General features: G+C 34.3%; 1 protein-coding gene across 2 annotated transcripts in view; it reads right to left on the bottom strand.

The window, feature by feature from the left end:
- Window positions 1-2,718: 2,718 nt before the first annotated feature.
- Window positions 2,719-18,138, bottom strand: part of tmtc2.L (transmembrane and tetratricopeptide repeat containing 2 L homeolog) — a 151,380-nt gene continuing 135,960 nt past the window's right edge. For both annotated transcript variants that reach the window (XM_018252372.2, XM_018252371.2), the window contains one exon: window positions 2,719-10,810. In XM_018252372.2, coding sequence (XP_018107861.1) covers window positions 10,631-10,810 — 180 coding nt within the window. In that variant the 3' untranslated portion in view covers window positions 2,719-10,630. The remainder of the gene's footprint in view (window positions 10,811-18,138) is intronic.

Here is an 18,138-nt window from a genome sequence, read left to right as displayed (position 1 = left end):
AATTATTGGCAGGTTAGTAAGATAAGCAGATGAGGCTCCAAAGAGGAGAGGAAGGGACCAGTGTCTGGGCAGTACCTCATCCAGTTAGCGAACCAGTGGAAGAGGGATTTGTTCAGCAGGGCTATGTAGGGCTTATTGTCTTGAGTGCAAGGCTGACCTCTCTGCTAAACGTCTGTAAGGTACAGCGTCCCTGAAAGTAGGAAAGAGCAGGGAAGTAGGCGGCAGGCTGGAACCCATGGGCCTGTGCAAATTTAACTGTTCAGTATGTTGTTGGGAGAATGTGTGTTTAAAGTATTCAAACGGAACTGTGCTGGTTATTGTCAAACTGTTCTTGAGTTCACTGGTGGCATTGTGTGGACCTCCAGTTTATTCATATCTAAAGTGAGTATTGCAAGTTCCCTGAACTGTGAAGGTGGTGTGCTATACTGTGACAGTGGTGTGCTCAGATGGTTTAAACACAAAATAAATTAAGATTAATTTGTAATCCATACAAATATTTCCTTAATTCACTTAACTTACCATGAAAGCAAAAGAAATGACTAGTTTCAAGCCAACATTAAATTAATACACAACTTCACAGAAGGTATTTATCATTGCTTTAATAAAAAGTATGATTGCTAATTGTCAAAGAAAACAATTTCTACAAAATAGAAGTCCTACAAAATTGTGATCTTTTGTACAAACTTTTTTTGTATCTGACTTTTTTTTAAAATTTTTTTGCTACTTCGCACCATCTTCAAAAATCATTGTCAGATCCCTGAGCATAAGCATATATTTCTATACACTATGTTTCACACAATAAACCAACTTTATCCTTTGTGGGTTACTGGAATCCTCAATCTAGTGCTGAAATGAAAATGATTACAACGGTAACTATTTCTTACAAAGGAAAATGAGCAACAAGTATGTATATATATATATATATATATATATATATATATATATATATATATATATATATATATATATATATATATATATATAACATCTGTTTAAAGTTCCTTAAGAAAAGATGTCTGTTTACAACAAAAGTGTTTCAAGGTTAAATATGTTAATCTTATCAATTGAATAACTTTCCTTTGCTATAGGCTGAGTGCAGAGGACTTGGGTCCCACCTTTGAAAGGAGACACATTTTTAAGATCGATGGTCTGTAATGGTTTTTAGGAACATACTGTATTTTAGAATATTAAAATGTAATGGTCCCCTGTGCAAGTTCTTTCTAAACGGTCAGTATAATTTAAAGAAAATGGAATCCTTTTAATGCCACAATTCAGTTCAGTTACAACAGAGATCAATGATCTGTGCCAAGTGACAAAGTCATAATGATATTTGGTGGGGGAAAAAACATGGATGGAAATAGACTATGTATTTTGAAACTAACATCTGGAAAAGTTTGCTTATTCATTTATTATCATGGAGAACTATTTCATAGTCATGCATTACCCCCTCCCCCATTCAATATACAAACTAATAATGAAAGTTAAAGAATACATAAAGGGAAACTAAGTATGTAATAAAAGGCACAGCTTAGGGGCCCATTCTAGTAACACAAAGCAAGTCATCAGCTTTCACTTTTCACATTTGTCTGGATACTATGTATCACAAGTGCAGGTCCAAAGTTTGCAACTTGAATTACATTGCCTCCTTCATATTATCTGAAATATTTTAGTAGCTGGTTACTATACTAAATATCGCCATTCAACTTGGTTGACAATATAGCTAAAAAATAAAACTAGAGACCTTCAAAACAAATACGTTTCTGCTTTATATTTCATTAATAAAAAACGTTCTCTTTACTAAGAACTGAATTACCTTTTTTGGCTTAATCTGCATGTTGCCCCACCATAGTGAAATTCTATGTTTTCCAAATACAAATGGTTGCATAATTCAATATCTGAACGCCATAGAAAGCCAATGTTTTTTTTTTAAATAAAAGTTTAAAACTAAACAGAACTGTGACCTTAGTGATGGTTGAATCTGACCGGTTTTGCAGAAAATTTGCGTAACAGCTAAAATTTCACCAAATGCACTAAAGTCAATGGCTGGAAACATTTTTTTTTTATGAGTGACAATTTTTTTGCCTCACTGGAGTCTATTGGCATTTTTTCTGTAGTGAAAAAAAAATGCCAATAGACTCCAATGAATCTCTACCAGTTGGTGCTTTCCAAATACGTATATAATTTGCAAACATTTAGATATCTGAATGTAGTTAAGCAAAATACTTGTAAAAGAGAGAACCTTAAATATACACGTATTCTTTTCTTTTGAACCCCAGTCATTGACATTGAGCATACCATAAAGTGAACACGAGTCATGTCGATCACATTGATTCATTAGTGAGGCAGCAGCTACACACTAAATATACATCATTTATAATTTTATCGGTTATATTTTATATTAGGGGCAAGTGAGGAAAAATCTAATGAGCACTGATTAAACTACCATGGGGCATACTTATAGAGCTGTGTAAAATTATTTTATGCCAAAAAAAAAAAAAAAGTAATGGTTGGATTAAATGGCAACACGTTATTTATAAAGCTTTGTTGTATTGAATTAATTTTGGTCTTTACAATGGTGGAACAAATCCATTACAAAGTGCTTATTGGAGTATTTATAATGCTGTGTAATTTGCTTTATACCAGACTCATGCAGAAAACAATACCATTATTTAAAATCTCTCTAGACCCGGAGCTGCCTGTAGAAGTTAAGGGGAGACATTTTACTGAAATTCTACTGAAAAAAACAAAAGTGACATAAAAAAAACAGAGTTTGATATAATTACATGCCAGATTTCAAGCAACTTTTTATAGTTTTAGATCTGCTTTGATGTCTAGTATATACTTTTTTTCCTTTTTTTTTATACAGCTTTATAACAATGTGGGGTTTTACATTGGGTGTGGAATTACACTTCAAAATCTATTTTTTTTTTTTTACACAACTTTCTAATTATGCCCCCAATACTCTGCTATTAAAATGAATAGTTTGGTAGAAAAATATAGTTCTGACACTTTTCAAAAAAGTGGTTACTTAATTAGTAGTTGCTAGAGCAACAGAATCTGCAAAAACGATGTGATAAACAAATGGCTTAAAAAATAAGGATTAAGAACTAAAATAAGTTATTTGATATCTTGCTTCTGTCAATGGAAAGATTTTCTAGTTTTGGCAATAGTTTTTTTTTAAATGTATTTTTAAATTAAACTTTGTAAAGGCACATTTACGATTAAAACAAGTTTTGGCTACAGTAAGCTCTGAACTGACTAACAACGAATGTGCCATTATTAAAAACAATAAAGAAGTTAAAGTATTGAAGTAGAGGTTAAGAGGCAATGTTTTATCTCTAAAATATTCAAAAACAAAAAGCAATTTTATTTGTAATGTAAAAGGTTACAATTAAGGACCTGTATTTGTAATCTTGGTTGTATAAATTATATTAAACGTTAAAAGCAAACTATTGTTAGAATCTCTGAATCACTATGAAGTAAATGCGTGATATGTACCTCCCAGTTACAATAAGTCTGTATGACGCTGCAGTCAACAAACCAACAAATTATGGGGAAAAACGTGTTTCTGCTCTGATTTTTGTTTTGCTGAACAATGTACGTGAACCCCAATAAGTAGTACCTCTAGGTAGAAAGAGACACAGAGGGGCTCATACATAAACACAGCGCAAATTTACACCTGGGCAGTAACCCATATCTTATAAATGACCCCCAGTATGTACTAAATATCACAAACAGAAAAATGATTGGTAAAATTATGGATAAAATGTGGCAGACTGCAATACATAGTCTTCTTTCTAGTTAGTGAAATATGTAGGTTTACATACTGTGTATTTAAAGGAGAACTAATGCTTATTAAAAAAAGTAGGCTAGAAATTCTGCACATTATGTTTTGGGTTTCTGACCCAGTCCAAGGTGACCACAGCCCTTAAGTAGTGAAGATCAGTGCCTCAAATATTCGCTTGTAGCTCCTCATACTATAAAGCAGCATCACAACATCTATAAACACACAAAGGAAATATTTTTTCAATGTGAATTTTTCTGTTAATGATGACTTTTCTTCCATTTTGCCCTTAGATTTTAAAATATAAGAGGTAATACATTCATACAGTATAATATAATGTATTTTTCATTTGTATTTCTCATCAAAAACTCTTATTTAAAGAAGTAAACCAGATGTGCACTTTGGGGAAAGGACAAAGACTGCAAGCTGGACCACTAATCAATTGAACAGTTTGAAGCAGCATTAATGCACCCCTGTTGCCTGGAATGGCTCTTGCTGTGTTTAAACTAGTAGATTTTTTTTTTCTGGACAGTTCAGTTCTAACCAATGGGGAATGTCAAACCATTTCACAGTTAACTGGAAACACGGCTGAGCAGCAATTTTATGATCCATGATGCCACAGACTGACAGCAATGAGAATTTTTCTGCTAAATTGACCATAGAGTAAACATAATGAACACAAAAAAATATATTACATTATTTATGTTTCTAGGCTTATCAACTTATTATTGTTCTGTAGTGCCTTAAGTCATCTTTAGCCAAATCAGTTGTTATTTAGATGTTTAGTGCAACATCTAGTTCAACAAGAGCTGCAGGTTGGCCATTAATAAATGGTCAACCAGTATGCACACAATTTTCTCTAAACGTCCCCTAACTCATGCATTTGTAAAACTGGAGCAAATTATCAGAGCGCTCTGAAATATTTGTGCTTAGGTACTTAAGTCCTGACCTTTATCATCAGTAAATAACATAATTTGAATAAAGACACATTATATAATAAAGATTTAATAAGAGTCTTCTTAACAATAACAAATATTGAAAATGCATTATGCTTATAATTTTAATTTAGCAAATACCCTGTAGCCAAGTTAATACCCACAGCAAGTACTGAAGATGGACCGAAGTATTGCAAACTACCCTGCTCATAATTTCCTACTGAGGTGCATAATGTCACAATATCAACTGCAACCAGGGCCAGATTTACATAGGCACCCCTAGGCCCGCTGACGTTTGTCATCCCTGTCCCCTCCCTTTTATCCGGGCAATTTTTCATCGGCACACAGGAAATTAAATATATTATTTTCTCTCATGAGCATCCAGTGTTTCTGAACCAATGTGGGTATAGGGGGTTGGGCAGCATGCGACCCCCTAAAATCCTTCTGCCCTAGGCCCGGGCCTTGGTGGCCCTTTCACAAATCCTGACCTGACTGCAACACTGAGTTGTCATTGAACTTAAATGGCTAGAATTAATAAACCAAAGATGGGTTAGGTAGAAGCTTTTGGATGAGTTTTCTAGCAGAAAATGAAATCACACTACAAATATGGGACCCCGTATACAAAAACCTGTAATTTAGAAAGCTCCAAATTACAGGAAGGCTATTTCCCAGAGTCCATTTCAAGCAACTAATTCTAATTTTTAAAAATTATAAGACAACACTATATTGCTCTTGATTAAACTACAGAATTCCATATTGGTGGCAAAACAATTATATTGGGTTTATTCAATGCTTAGTCTAGGTAAGGAGATCCACATTTACAGAAAATCCATTATCCAGAAAATCCCAGGTCCCTAACATTCTGGATTATAGATACTCTACCTGTCAATGAACAATGTTCATTATATGGCATTAAAGATAGGACACAAGAAACGTCACACCTTTACTGACAATAAATAGTTGAAGCAATGCTTTTGGCCAAATAGTGCAATAAATGCACACCAAAAGAATTTCTAGAATAGGGTTGTTTGCAATACTCAGCATTTGATGCCTCGTTCCTACAAGCAGTTGTCTACAGACAGTGGGAATTTGTATTTAATTGTCCAATAGCATCCTAGGGCCATTAGTTCTGCTGTTTTTTGTCTTTGTGCTTTGGAGAAAAAGATCCCAATATGCACAGATATAGCAGACTTTGATACTGTACTAAGTCACCATTCATTTATGTAGGGGAAAATTGTGTGTTGCTCAATAAGGTCTGCTCCATCTGTAATTTCAAGAATTATCTAATGTTTTGAGGGGGATAAAGCTCACTAATAAACAGACATCAGCCCAAACTCTAGTGCAAATATCTTCTGAGAAAAGCCACATGCAAAAACAAAATGCTGCGTATGAAAACCTTGTCTTCGATAGTTTCTTATTAAACATAAAAAAATAAAAAGCAATTTAAACAAGTCTAGAAATTAATATTTCAGTTTCTCTACATTACTAGAAAATAAATCTCTAAAAAATACTGGCATTAAATATCACACAGTGATAAAATAGCAATAATTAGTCATTGGAAAGAAAGAGAGCAGGGCAAGCATGCAGCTAAGTCAAATAATCCTAAGAAATCTATTTCACTACCGAAGCACCAAAATCAGCTTAAAGCAGAGTGGGATTTGACAGACCGAAATATATACATACAGTGTGTATTCATTCATTTAAAACAAAATGTTTTATGACAAATGCAAAATGAAATTGCTAGGGATACACATAACAATTTGCCTCGTCTAGTGTCTGGAGCTGCTTATTGTATTTCCTTCATGCTGTGAACATTTCTGAAAACACAAAGTGGAATAGTTGCAGATGGCAACACAAAAAAATAAAACTGTACTCCACAGGAAAAGAAAGGATAAGGAAAAGTACTAAAAAATAAATAAATACCTATCTGCATGAGTTGCGTTGAGTCCTAAGGCTAATCCTTACTGGCTAGCTCTGTAAGGCAGTGCAAACTATAACTTCTGCTGGATGGAATTTTTGAAGCTTAAGTAACATTATCATTGGAACAAATCTGATTTCAATGTGATTCGAGTGCTGTTCCTTTGCTGCAGCTCCCAACAGCGGCTTTAGCCACAGCTGTTAGCATAGCATCGATATAGAGACTAAAATTGTGCAATGATTCCCACCGTGGATTCATTTTAAGGAAAACTACATTTCAATTTACTTTACAAGTCCAATATGTAATGCAGAACTCTAATCCTTTCACTATATCACTTGATTAGATGATGCTGGGAGATGTAGATTAGCAAAATCTGAAGTACAAGTGATCACCTGTCCCTTATAGCATAGTGATATGGTTCCTGTGGGAAAGATTAGTTACTGGCGTTCTATAATACATAGATTAAAGTCTCCTATGTCATCTTATATGCAATATCTTGAACAGTTTGCCATACACACCACAACTGTATGAATATCAATTGTTAACTGAATATATATAAATAAGTTTCTTATTTCCATGAGATTAAACTTCTAAACTAGTAACAAACATAACAAATTCATGCCTTATAAGACTCCAAAGGTATATGACCATTTACCACATTTAATTAACTGTATTTACTTCAGTAAAGGAGTGTGATTACTCTTTTTATTCATTCATTCATTCTAATTTTCTACTGGAAATACAGAGAACTGAATGTATGGATTTAATATTTGGATAATTTCTACAAAAGGTATTATTGACTCTGCTTGCTCGCTCTGCATTGTAATAAGGACAGAACTAGACACCAGCTGATTCCACTAGGTGGGTGATCAGGGCAGATGACAACAGGGAGGGGGCTTGCCTTAGGCACCCTTACCTGCTGACCTGGCACTGAGTGCAATATAATGTCATTAGTTTAATAATACTAAATAGATTAAAAAATGGAAGGCAGCAAAGGACAGGCAACTAAATCAGAACCCCAGATTTGTTCCTAGCCTATACAGCATACTGATATATGTAATGGCCTGCAAAAAGCATAACTGAGCAAGAAAATATTTACGTGCTTCTTTACCAAGCCTAGGAATATCGTTCTAGAAAGAGACTACAAGAGGAATAAGATTTTAGGGAATTATCTTTGCAACAGAAAGGCAACAGCAGCTCTAAAGGTGGCCATAGACGTAACAATTACGATCTTTCTTGGAAAAGATCTTTCCAAGAAAGATCGTTCGTTGCAATACACACGTGTTGAGCTGAATCGTCGGATATACAGGTAGAAACAATAGAATTCTAACTGTATCTGACGATTCAGCACTAATAATGGCCAATGTTTAAATGCCTTCAAAGACACCCGATGAAAATTTTCCGTCCAGCCCGATCGACGAGCCGACCCATATCCAAGTCTTCAGTCGATTTTGGTTGGCGAATATCGCACGAAAATTCGTTTTGTACGATATCTGTTCATCTATGGCCACCTTAACTCACATGCACTGTACATATTGCTGTATCCACAGAAAACATTTTTTGTACTAATAATAAACTATGTGATCATATGTTAGCTTTTCTACACTGGCCATATTTCCGTTTAGGAGATAATTTAATAACATAAAACTCAACTACTGAATTCAGATGTTGCTGAATGCTGCTATATAAACAAACTATGGACCTGGTATATATGTTCAGAGACATACAGGTAGATATGCCACTTTAGTATTATTCGTGAACTCTGTAATGCCTTGTACTACTGTGCATAGCACCAAATACAAAAGAAACTACAAAATGGTTCATCGAAAAGATGGCAAATCGCTACCATTTGAGATTCCATTGGCTGAATCAAAAAAGGAAATAGTTTCACCAGTGCACACAAGTATTGGTTAGAACAGCTGAGCAGAGCTATTGCAGATGGCTCCCGAAAGATCACACTGTGGGATTGTTCTAATAGTCACCGTGTTCATTTGTGAGGCATAAAAGAAAAGAAAGTAGATCTTCATACCTTGCCCTCGTTTGCATCACATATGTATGTTTTGTCTGTGCATTCATTATATGATTATATATGTTTTCACTGTGATAATGTGATCAAAGCATTATTCCAAATCAACAATATTAACACGGGGCAAGTGCAAAGATTCCATACTTGCAGGTAAAATAAGCCAATTAATGTACTGTATTCACCTAGAACCCAACTGAAGTACTGTGTATAAAATCCAAAACGTGTTCATTTACCTAGTGAAGAAATGCTTAACAGAAACATTCATACGTGTTCTAATGACACAGGGCTACTGATTCTTCTGACACACAGAGCTTCTGTGGCTTGAGTTCCAGATTCTTCAGTGACTACATTCAATATATAGAGTATGTTGTTATTGAGCTATTTTATTTTAAATGTTTATTCCTTTCCAGTACTTATTACAAATTATATTTGGAAATGGAATGTGGCCTTACTAAAAAAAATAGAAAAGTGTTTTAAACTATGAGCAGATGTTCAGTTTTAACATAAGTGGAAAAAGAGCCAAAGCTGTCCTTCTGTGTCTTTCTTAGATATAATATACCAAACACTGTTCTGCACTAAGTTTGCCCAGTAGCAGTAACCCATAGCAATCAATAAGATGCTTGCTTTTAAACAGGTGACCAGTAAAGGCTACCTGCAGCGCTGTCAACTTTGTCGAATTAACATTTGGGGGACCCAGCATGGCGTTGAAAAATTTTCAGAGACCTGGAAGTGATGTCATGTGTGACGATCCTACGGAAATGATATCACACGCATGCACAAATTGTTCTCCTGAAGCCACTGATTTCTACCTGGGCTTGCACACAAGCTCCAAATGAGGTCCTGAATACTTACTTGCACGTGCATGCCCGGAATTCAAAAAGAAACTGCACAAAAAAATCTCTAGAATGCTTAAAATTCGGGAGAACACAGTAGGATGACTGGAGACCAGGGGGAGAGGGCCAAAATCAAAGTAGGGGCGAGGTTGACAGCTCTGTACCTGCTGATTGTTTACTGCTCCTGGACAAACTTAGTGCCTTTTATTACATAACTCCCCATGTGCATTGTTTGTGTTGCTGGTTGTACTCAGGGGTATCTCTGGAAGTGATATTTTACTGCAGGGAACTAACTGTCAGTAAAACCCCCACAGTGTCATATTTCTGTATGATCATCCTTAAACAGTATGTGCTTTTAAGCTTCTTTTAGCTTTTCACAAATATAGACTAAGGAATCTAAAGCTGTGTGGCCAATAATCCAACAAGGCTGATAGTTATACTATAACATGATAGACAAGTCCCAATTTACCACCTGAGGACCCAGTTGCACCCCACTCATACATCTCATTGTATTTACGTTTTCTTTTCTACTGTGATTTTCAGTATTTTAAATGCTGCAATCTGTAATAGCACTGGCCTGAAACTAATTTAAGAGATCATCGTGGTTTTAAGAATAAATGACATTTCAACAGTTTTGTAAATCTAGTACTTTAACTTTGAGTCCTTTGATTATTTGATAGATTTGTATAGTTCAAACCCTTGGGCGACAGGCAGGTTTGTTTTCCAGTCCAGCCCAGTTTATACAAATACATTGTTTTCAGCAATAGTTAGGAAGCCATCTATCCTTTATACCTCACTTTACAATTTTAGAGACTCCTATTTCAGTCTACTCAAAATATGTGCACATCCAGTACAGTTGTGCTGTGTACAGACAGACCTTGCTTTAAGTGCCTTTCTTTATCTGGGCTAATGCAAGCACTTCCTAGTCCCTTGTGGAGATTTTATATCCCCTTTATCATTTCCCTTTTTAACATGGAACAAACTACTATGCCAAAAAAGCAGAGCACTCTCATAGCAGCAAGTACACTCTCCAGACACATATAGGAAACATAGCTTGCAGCTGTTAACTTTCTGATTCCTGCATGTCTAATTTCATAATCTATCGGTCAGTCAAAAGTCTCTAGCTGTTTCATGTCACGTTTTGGAAGTCTTGAGGCCTTGTTTTTCCATGATGTTCCATAGCTTGCGGAGGTTTGACTGTGTGATTGCATCATCTGGTTTAAGCTGCAGAGCACGGAGGTAGTTGGATTCTGCCTCTTCTAATTTGCCATTGAGATGAAGAATGGCCCCAAGATTCATTAAGGCAGCAGGGTACTGTAGGAGAAAGAATTAGAAAACAATGAGTGTATAGATTAAGTTACTGTCTATTTAGACCATAAGCAGTGGAGCTGAATCATGGAGAGTTGCATTTTGCTTCAGTTAGGCACTGCTCTATAATGATGAACTATTTATGTTTGCAACAGTTTGGACATTATAAATTGGACCGGACTATCAATTGTTCTAGAAGAACACCCCCCCATTCTGTATGATCTTTTCCTGGGTTTGAAATATCTGAGGATAGAAAGTATCACTGGCCACGTGTCAATCCGAAGCAGTGCAAAAAATTTCCACGTACATAGAAATTTGACATCAAGTTAAATTAAATGTGGACGCAATCTGACTGAATAATTCTGTATAAAGATGAACGAAAAATTTTAAATATACTTAACCTCTTCCTTCTAAATTGTACTTAGGTGCATATTTACTAATTCAAATTGGATCAATATGACTGACTTATTTGCTCATCTGTCACTTACTATTATTTGCTCACTATTTTTCCCCTTCTATTACAGGTATGGGAGATGTTATCCGGAAACCACAAAAAATCCAAACTACGGAATGGCCATCTCCCATAGACTCCATTTTATCAAATAATTGAAATTTTTAAAAACGATTTATTTTTTTCTGTAATAAAAAAATAGTACCTTGTACTTAATCCCAACTAAGATTATCATTAAGGATCATTGGAGCGAAACAATCTCATTGGCTTTATTTAATCTTCAATTTCGCTTTTGTAGAAGACAAAATCCCAAGCATTCTGGATAACAGATCTCATAGCTGCATTGCAATTCTATTAAGACACATTTAAAAATGGTTCTAGTATTCTACTAGAGTAAGAATCTAACATACTGGCTTCTTCAATGCTTGAGCTGGTTATTAACTGCAATGAAGTGCAATTGGGGAGATGTGGTGGCTTCATAAAATACAGATACACAATCAATCACAGTAACGGTTTTCTGTCAAGCGCGCGCACAAATATCTGTGTCCATAACAAAACTTTTAAAACATCATCTTACATTTACAGAAAAACAAAGTACTTTGTCACTAAAAAAAAAATAATCAAAATATGAATTATATTAATTTGCATTAAAAGTTATCTATAGATCATGTTGATCATTTTTCAATGATAGGCCTGCTTTTGTAAGTAATTGTTACTTGAAGTTCCTAAACCTAACTCTTTGCCAACATGACTGTCCCTTCTCAGCTTGTCAGTTAAAGTTTCTAAAGCTAACGGACGACTGATGCACAAATATGGCAGCCCCCTCATAGAGGAACACGAGGATGAGATGAGGATGAGATGGGTAATGTAAAAGCATCAGGAAAATACTTTTTATGGCAAAATTGTAAATAGCATGCAAAGGCAATGTTATGATAGATGTAAAAAAATAAATAAATAAAAAAAAGTTTAATTTCTGGTGTCGGTATCTCTAACTACCTTACATTACATGAATTCCCTTTTTAACACTTCATACCCCATATAACTAATTAGTACCAAGGCATTATAATTTATATATGTAAAAAGTATTTGCAGGAATACCTACAAATCAATGTATCTATCAACAGTGACAAATATTTTCTATTTTTTGAAGGACTACACGCTGTTATATTAGGAAACAACAAACCTTTTTTCCATTCACATTTAATTTAACTAATATACAAATAAGTATGTGATATACAGTACAGTATATAATACTGGTTCGTAAATGTATTTCTTCTTTAAGTTACAAAAGGACAGGCAATATCATTAAATGCAAAGGCAGTCAAGAAGGTTATTTTGAAATGCTAATAAATCGTAAATGCTTTTTGGCTCTTTTTTTACTTTAGTGCAAGATTTGCATTTTAAATTGCAAATGAATCTGTAACGGGCAGAAAGTGAGATTGCTGATGAAGTTCAAAAGTAAGTAATTAGGCTTTGCAAAAGGCATAGCTTCTGACTGCTCTTGCTTAAAACTATTACACTTGGTACAATGCTGTACTTTATTGCTTTGAGATATGTACCCAAGTGTATTATTGTTTATTATAATTAATGTACAACAAGAATACATTTTTGCAATTAGCCTATTTCAGCTAATGGGGGAAAAACAACTGGATTAATTAACTGGAAATGTTGAGTGGATTTTAACATAGTCCTACTTTGTGCTCTGTAAAATAATAATATTGACCATGCTGAAAGGCAAACATTAACATTTCAGAAATGGCCCACAGAAACAATATTAATGCAAAGGCAACACAATTGTTATAAGTCAGATATGGCTCAGATAAATGAGATGTGAAGAAAGCTCCCTTATATGAATATTTTATATTTGTGCATTAGTAATAACAGTATTATAATGTAGCTTGCTCACTTAAGGTTAAACAACTTACTCATAGTAAGGAAAGCATTCAGGCACAAGTGTGTGCCAGCATGTGGTGCTCTGGAGCATTCTGGCGAGTCTTCGGGGTTATTTACTAAAAATGTTTCTCATAATTTCAATAAAACCAACTTGACCAAACTCCTAACCATGATTTTACTTTATTTATTAATATAACAACTCAAAACATTTGGTTCAGGAAAAGTCTCGATAAAATCGTGAAAAGATTTGAATCGTACTTTTTTATTATTAAAATAATTTTTAAAACTTTGAATTATTTGGATAAAATGGAATCTATGGGACATGGCCTTCCCGTAATGCTGAGCTTTCTGGATAACAGATCCCATACCTGTATATAAAGCATTTCTAATGGCAGCTTAGAAATTCTGAATAAGCATATAGCTATAATATGTATATAATTGGGGGTCTGTAAGTACCCATCTACAAACGAAGCCATCAGGATTTCACATTTTGTCGCAGTCATTTTTTAGTGTTTAATTCTGCCTAGATGGTGCTAAAGCACAATGGCCTTAGTTCATCAGAAGCAATGTACAGAATAAAATTGCACCCTAGCACCATCTAGATGCAGCACTTGTAATCCAGAATGCTTGGGACCTGGGGTTTGCCAGATAAGGGGTCTTGCCGTAATTTGTACCTCCATACCGTAATTCTACTAAACCATCATTTAAAAATTAATTAAACCCAATAGGATTATTTAACCTCCAATAAGGATTAATTAAATCTTCGATAGGATCAAGTATAAGGTACTGTTTTATTATTAAAGAGAAAAAGGAAATCATTTTTAAATATTTGATTAATTTGTTTGAAATAGAGTCTATGGGAGATGGTCTTTCCAGAATTCGGGTTTCCAGATAACTAAAAGTGGTACTGACATAAAAGCATTGTAAAGCATTTTGGTGGATTAGCATTGGTGCCATGAATCAACAAGATGGGTGGTTACATGAATTGATTCAAAATGTCTGATTGTTATCGGTCTATGCTGGATTCTTTCGTTCTTAAAATACTTTACTTTACCATACACAGATAGGTGGTTACATGAATTAAATAAAAATATCTAGATCGTTAAGCCAATAAATGGTTTGCTTATTACAAATGTAGAAGAGTTGTGTTACCTATTATTTACAAAATAACACAAAATAGGCCTAATAAATCTTACATCTCAAAACTTGGGCCATTGCATTTGTAAAAAATTGAAGAGGAGCAGCTCAGCCAAGCATACCATATCATATAGTGTAGAGTGCTCTTGAACAGAATATGCTAAATTAACACAGTGTGATAACATAGTATAATGTACACAGTTTTAATGAGGTTCAAGTTTATGCATGCTGACCATAGCAGAACAATCTCAAAATACAGTGACACTTCAATTCCCCTCTACTTTGTCCTCTTCCTAAATTATAGTCTGTAAATTCTTTATTATGCTCCCCCTTCAATGTCGGATGATAATTTACTGTCAGTGGCATCTGCACTCTGCTATGAAACATGTCGGCATGTTATTATTACAGTAATAGAATTGGTTCCACACGGATAAAAATATAAGTTAATAAATTGTAAAATATGATAGGCGTCAAATGAATGACAGCCAATCCATTAGTGTAATTGCTATACAAGAATGGTATCACAAGGAAATCTGTAACAGATCCTCGGAGTTGACATTTTTTGTCACTCACATCAAACTCATACTGAATTCACTATAAAGCAGCAGTAGTGCATAACTGCAAGCCGTCGAAGATTTTGAACTGTAATTTACAAGTTTTTGCTATTATGTCCAGGACTACAGAACAAAATATGGATGAGAAGATAAGAAGTGACTTTCAAGGAATGTTTTTAGCATTGTAATTAGAAATTGCACTTCTGGAATAGATATTTAGTAATACAACAATAATAATTACAGGTCTAGATCAAGTATATGGAAGAGTAATACATAAAGAAGAAGCGTATATACACTGATTGAGCATAATTTCCTGTTTCTATGTTTTTATCAATTCTAAGAATGAATTAAGTAATGACCTGTTGTTGGGCTGAATCAAACTCCTAATCCAAACTATATAGGAAACCATTATTGAAGCTGAATATTTCCCATATTCGTGTTAAACTATATTATATTGATCAGTTATCAGATAAGACTTGATGATTATATGAGGAGTATACAAACTGATGGATGAACTTTATTTTTCATGTACTTACTTATTAAGTAGAGATGACTTAATAAATATATATATATATATATATATATATATATATATATATATATATATATAATTTTTGTGTTGAGATAAATTGTGAGAATTTAATATCTATGTATTGACTCAGAGTCCCTCTACTTTCCATAGTTACATAGTTAAATTGGGTTGAAAAAAGACAAAGTCCATCAAGTTCAACCCCTCCAAAATGAAACCCAGCATCCACACACCCCTCCATTTATAAATAGGCATAATTATGTTTTAATCCCTTGAGTTTATGCCCTTTTTTATGCAAGACAGAACTTTATTTGCTTTAGTGGCCACAGAATGACACTGCCCAGAATTAGACAACTTGTTATCTACAAAAACCCCTAGATCCTTCTCAGTTACGGAAACTCCCAAAACAATGCAATTTGGTGTATAACTTGCATTTATATTATTTTTTCAAAATTGCATAAACTTGCATTTATCAACATTGAACCTCATTTTCCAGATTGCTGCCCAGTTTTCCAACTTAGTCAAATCACTCTGCAAATGGAAAATCATCCTGCATGGAACCTATAGTTCTGCACAATTTTGTATCATCAGCAAAAACACAAACAGTACTTTCAATTCCCTCCTTCAGGTCATTAATAAACAAGTTGAAAAGCACCTAGTACAGAGCCCTGTGGTACAAAACTAACAACACTGGTCCAGTTAGGAAATGTTCCATTTAGCACTACTCTTTGTAGTCTATCTTTTAGCCAGTTCTCTATCCAGGTACAAATACTATGTTCCAGGCCAACATTCCTTAATTTAACCAGTAACCTTCTGTGTGGCATTATCAAATGATTTAGCTTAATTTATTTTTATAGGAAGGTGAGCAGGGACCTTGATTCTGGGATGGCAGTGGATGTGATTTATTTAGACTTTGCTAGTCTGGCAAGATCTATTACACAATAAAACCATGCTGGAACAAACTCATAGTATATTTGATTGCTATGAAGTCCAGTATCTAATACTTTATTAAACCTTCGAAAAGCTTTCCTACCACTGATGTCAGACAAACTGGCCTACAGTTTTGAGGCAAAAACATGATCCTTTTTGAATAGCGGACCACAATAGCAATTCACCAGTCTCTCGGCACCATGCCAGACCACAATGAATCTTAAAAAATTAAGTAAAGAGGTTTGGCAATCACAGACCTAAGCTCGTTAAGTACCCTGGGATGAATACCATCCGTCTGCGGACCTTTGTTTATCTTAACATGTTCTAGTCTCTTTTGAATGTCCTCATGTGTGAACCATGCATCATTAGTTGTATTACTTGAATTAGGACTATTCAGAAGGAAAGCTTTTTTTAACGGGTTCCTCATTTGTGTAGACAGATGAAAAATAACAGTTCAGAATCTCAGCTTTTTTTTTTTTGTTCTCAACCAGCTGACCCACCTGATTATTACGGGTCCCATCCCTTTCTGCTTAATTTTTTTTACTATTTACATATTTAAAAAATAATTTTGGATCCTTTTTATTGCTTGCTGCAATACCCTTTTCCATACCTATCGATTTTAGCTTGCCTGAGTTTTTTTGCACGATTTATTGGCCTCCTTGTACCTTATAAATGTTTGGCTGACCCAGCTAACTTGAAAGCCTTAAAAGCATGTATTTTCTTACCCACCTCAACACCAACACTTCTATTAACCCAAAAAGGTTTTGCTTTGCAATGACATTCCTTGCTTATAAGGGGAATATACTGACATGTATATTTATTAAGCAGCATTTTAAAGACTTCACATTTTTGTTCCATGTTTAACCCTGTGAAAAGCATTTCCCACAATATGTTGCAGAGATGCCCTTATACTGTAAAAGTTTGCACATTTAAAATTGAATGTCATTTTCAAACACTAATAACAATTGATAAAAACATAGGAGAAGTAACAAAAATTAATCAAATTTAAATTGTGAATAATCCAAACTTGATTAAAATTTTTAGAGATTTATCAAACTGTTATCCTTTAAACATTTGAATTCGACTATTTGCCGCATAAAACCTGCCGAGTTCATGTATAAGTCAATGGGAGGGTGACCATATTTAAGCTGTTACTTGCCTTCCTGAATTTGAGTTTAGTCAAATTTGATTCGACTTTTCAAGTCGGTAATATTCATTTGAGTTTTAGATATTAGTTTTTTTTTAATTAAAATAACCCCCCAATCAAATTTGAGTATATTCAAGTTAAAAAACACAAATTCAAAATTTGACCTTTGATAAATGTGCCTCTAAGATGAGTAATGAGTAATGTTTTGGTTGAAGAAGGCACATTTTTATGTCTTTACTTTGTTGCTTTGTTTAAAGCACTATTTTTCAGAACCTAAATGCTTAAATATCTTTTTGAATTAAAACCAAATACCCAGTTAATATTAGTAAGTGCTAAGGAGACGCTTTTGAGTTCAATTCTTTAAAACACATGTTTGCTCATGAAGACAACATCTGCCCAAAAATGTACTGAAAATTGTTTAGCATGGTAAGTAGCAATTAGAACTTATTTGCAATACATCTTAGTCCATCAGCGGTCATGTCCATAAACACTTTATGGAACATAATTTCTGATTATTAAAGCACTGCGTATCTTGACAGCGCTATATAAATAAATGATGATGATTATATAAACATAATCTGCCTAAATGCCTGTAACAAGATTATCTACAAGACGGTAGAAGTCATTACAATGGAGCCTGAAGGAACTTATCCTGAATATTTGAATGGTGCAAAATTAACTAGTGATTAGGGA

Source organism: Xenopus laevis, chromosome 3L (genome assembly GCF_017654675.1).
Source record: "Xenopus laevis strain J_2021 chromosome 3L, Xenopus_laevis_v10.1, whole genome shotgun sequence".
In the NCBI taxonomy this organism is placed as follows: domain Eukaryota; kingdom Metazoa; phylum Chordata; class Amphibia; order Anura; family Pipidae; genus Xenopus; species Xenopus laevis.
Note: the sequence above shows the minus strand (reverse complement) of the source record. Positions and strands in the feature narration are given on the sequence as shown.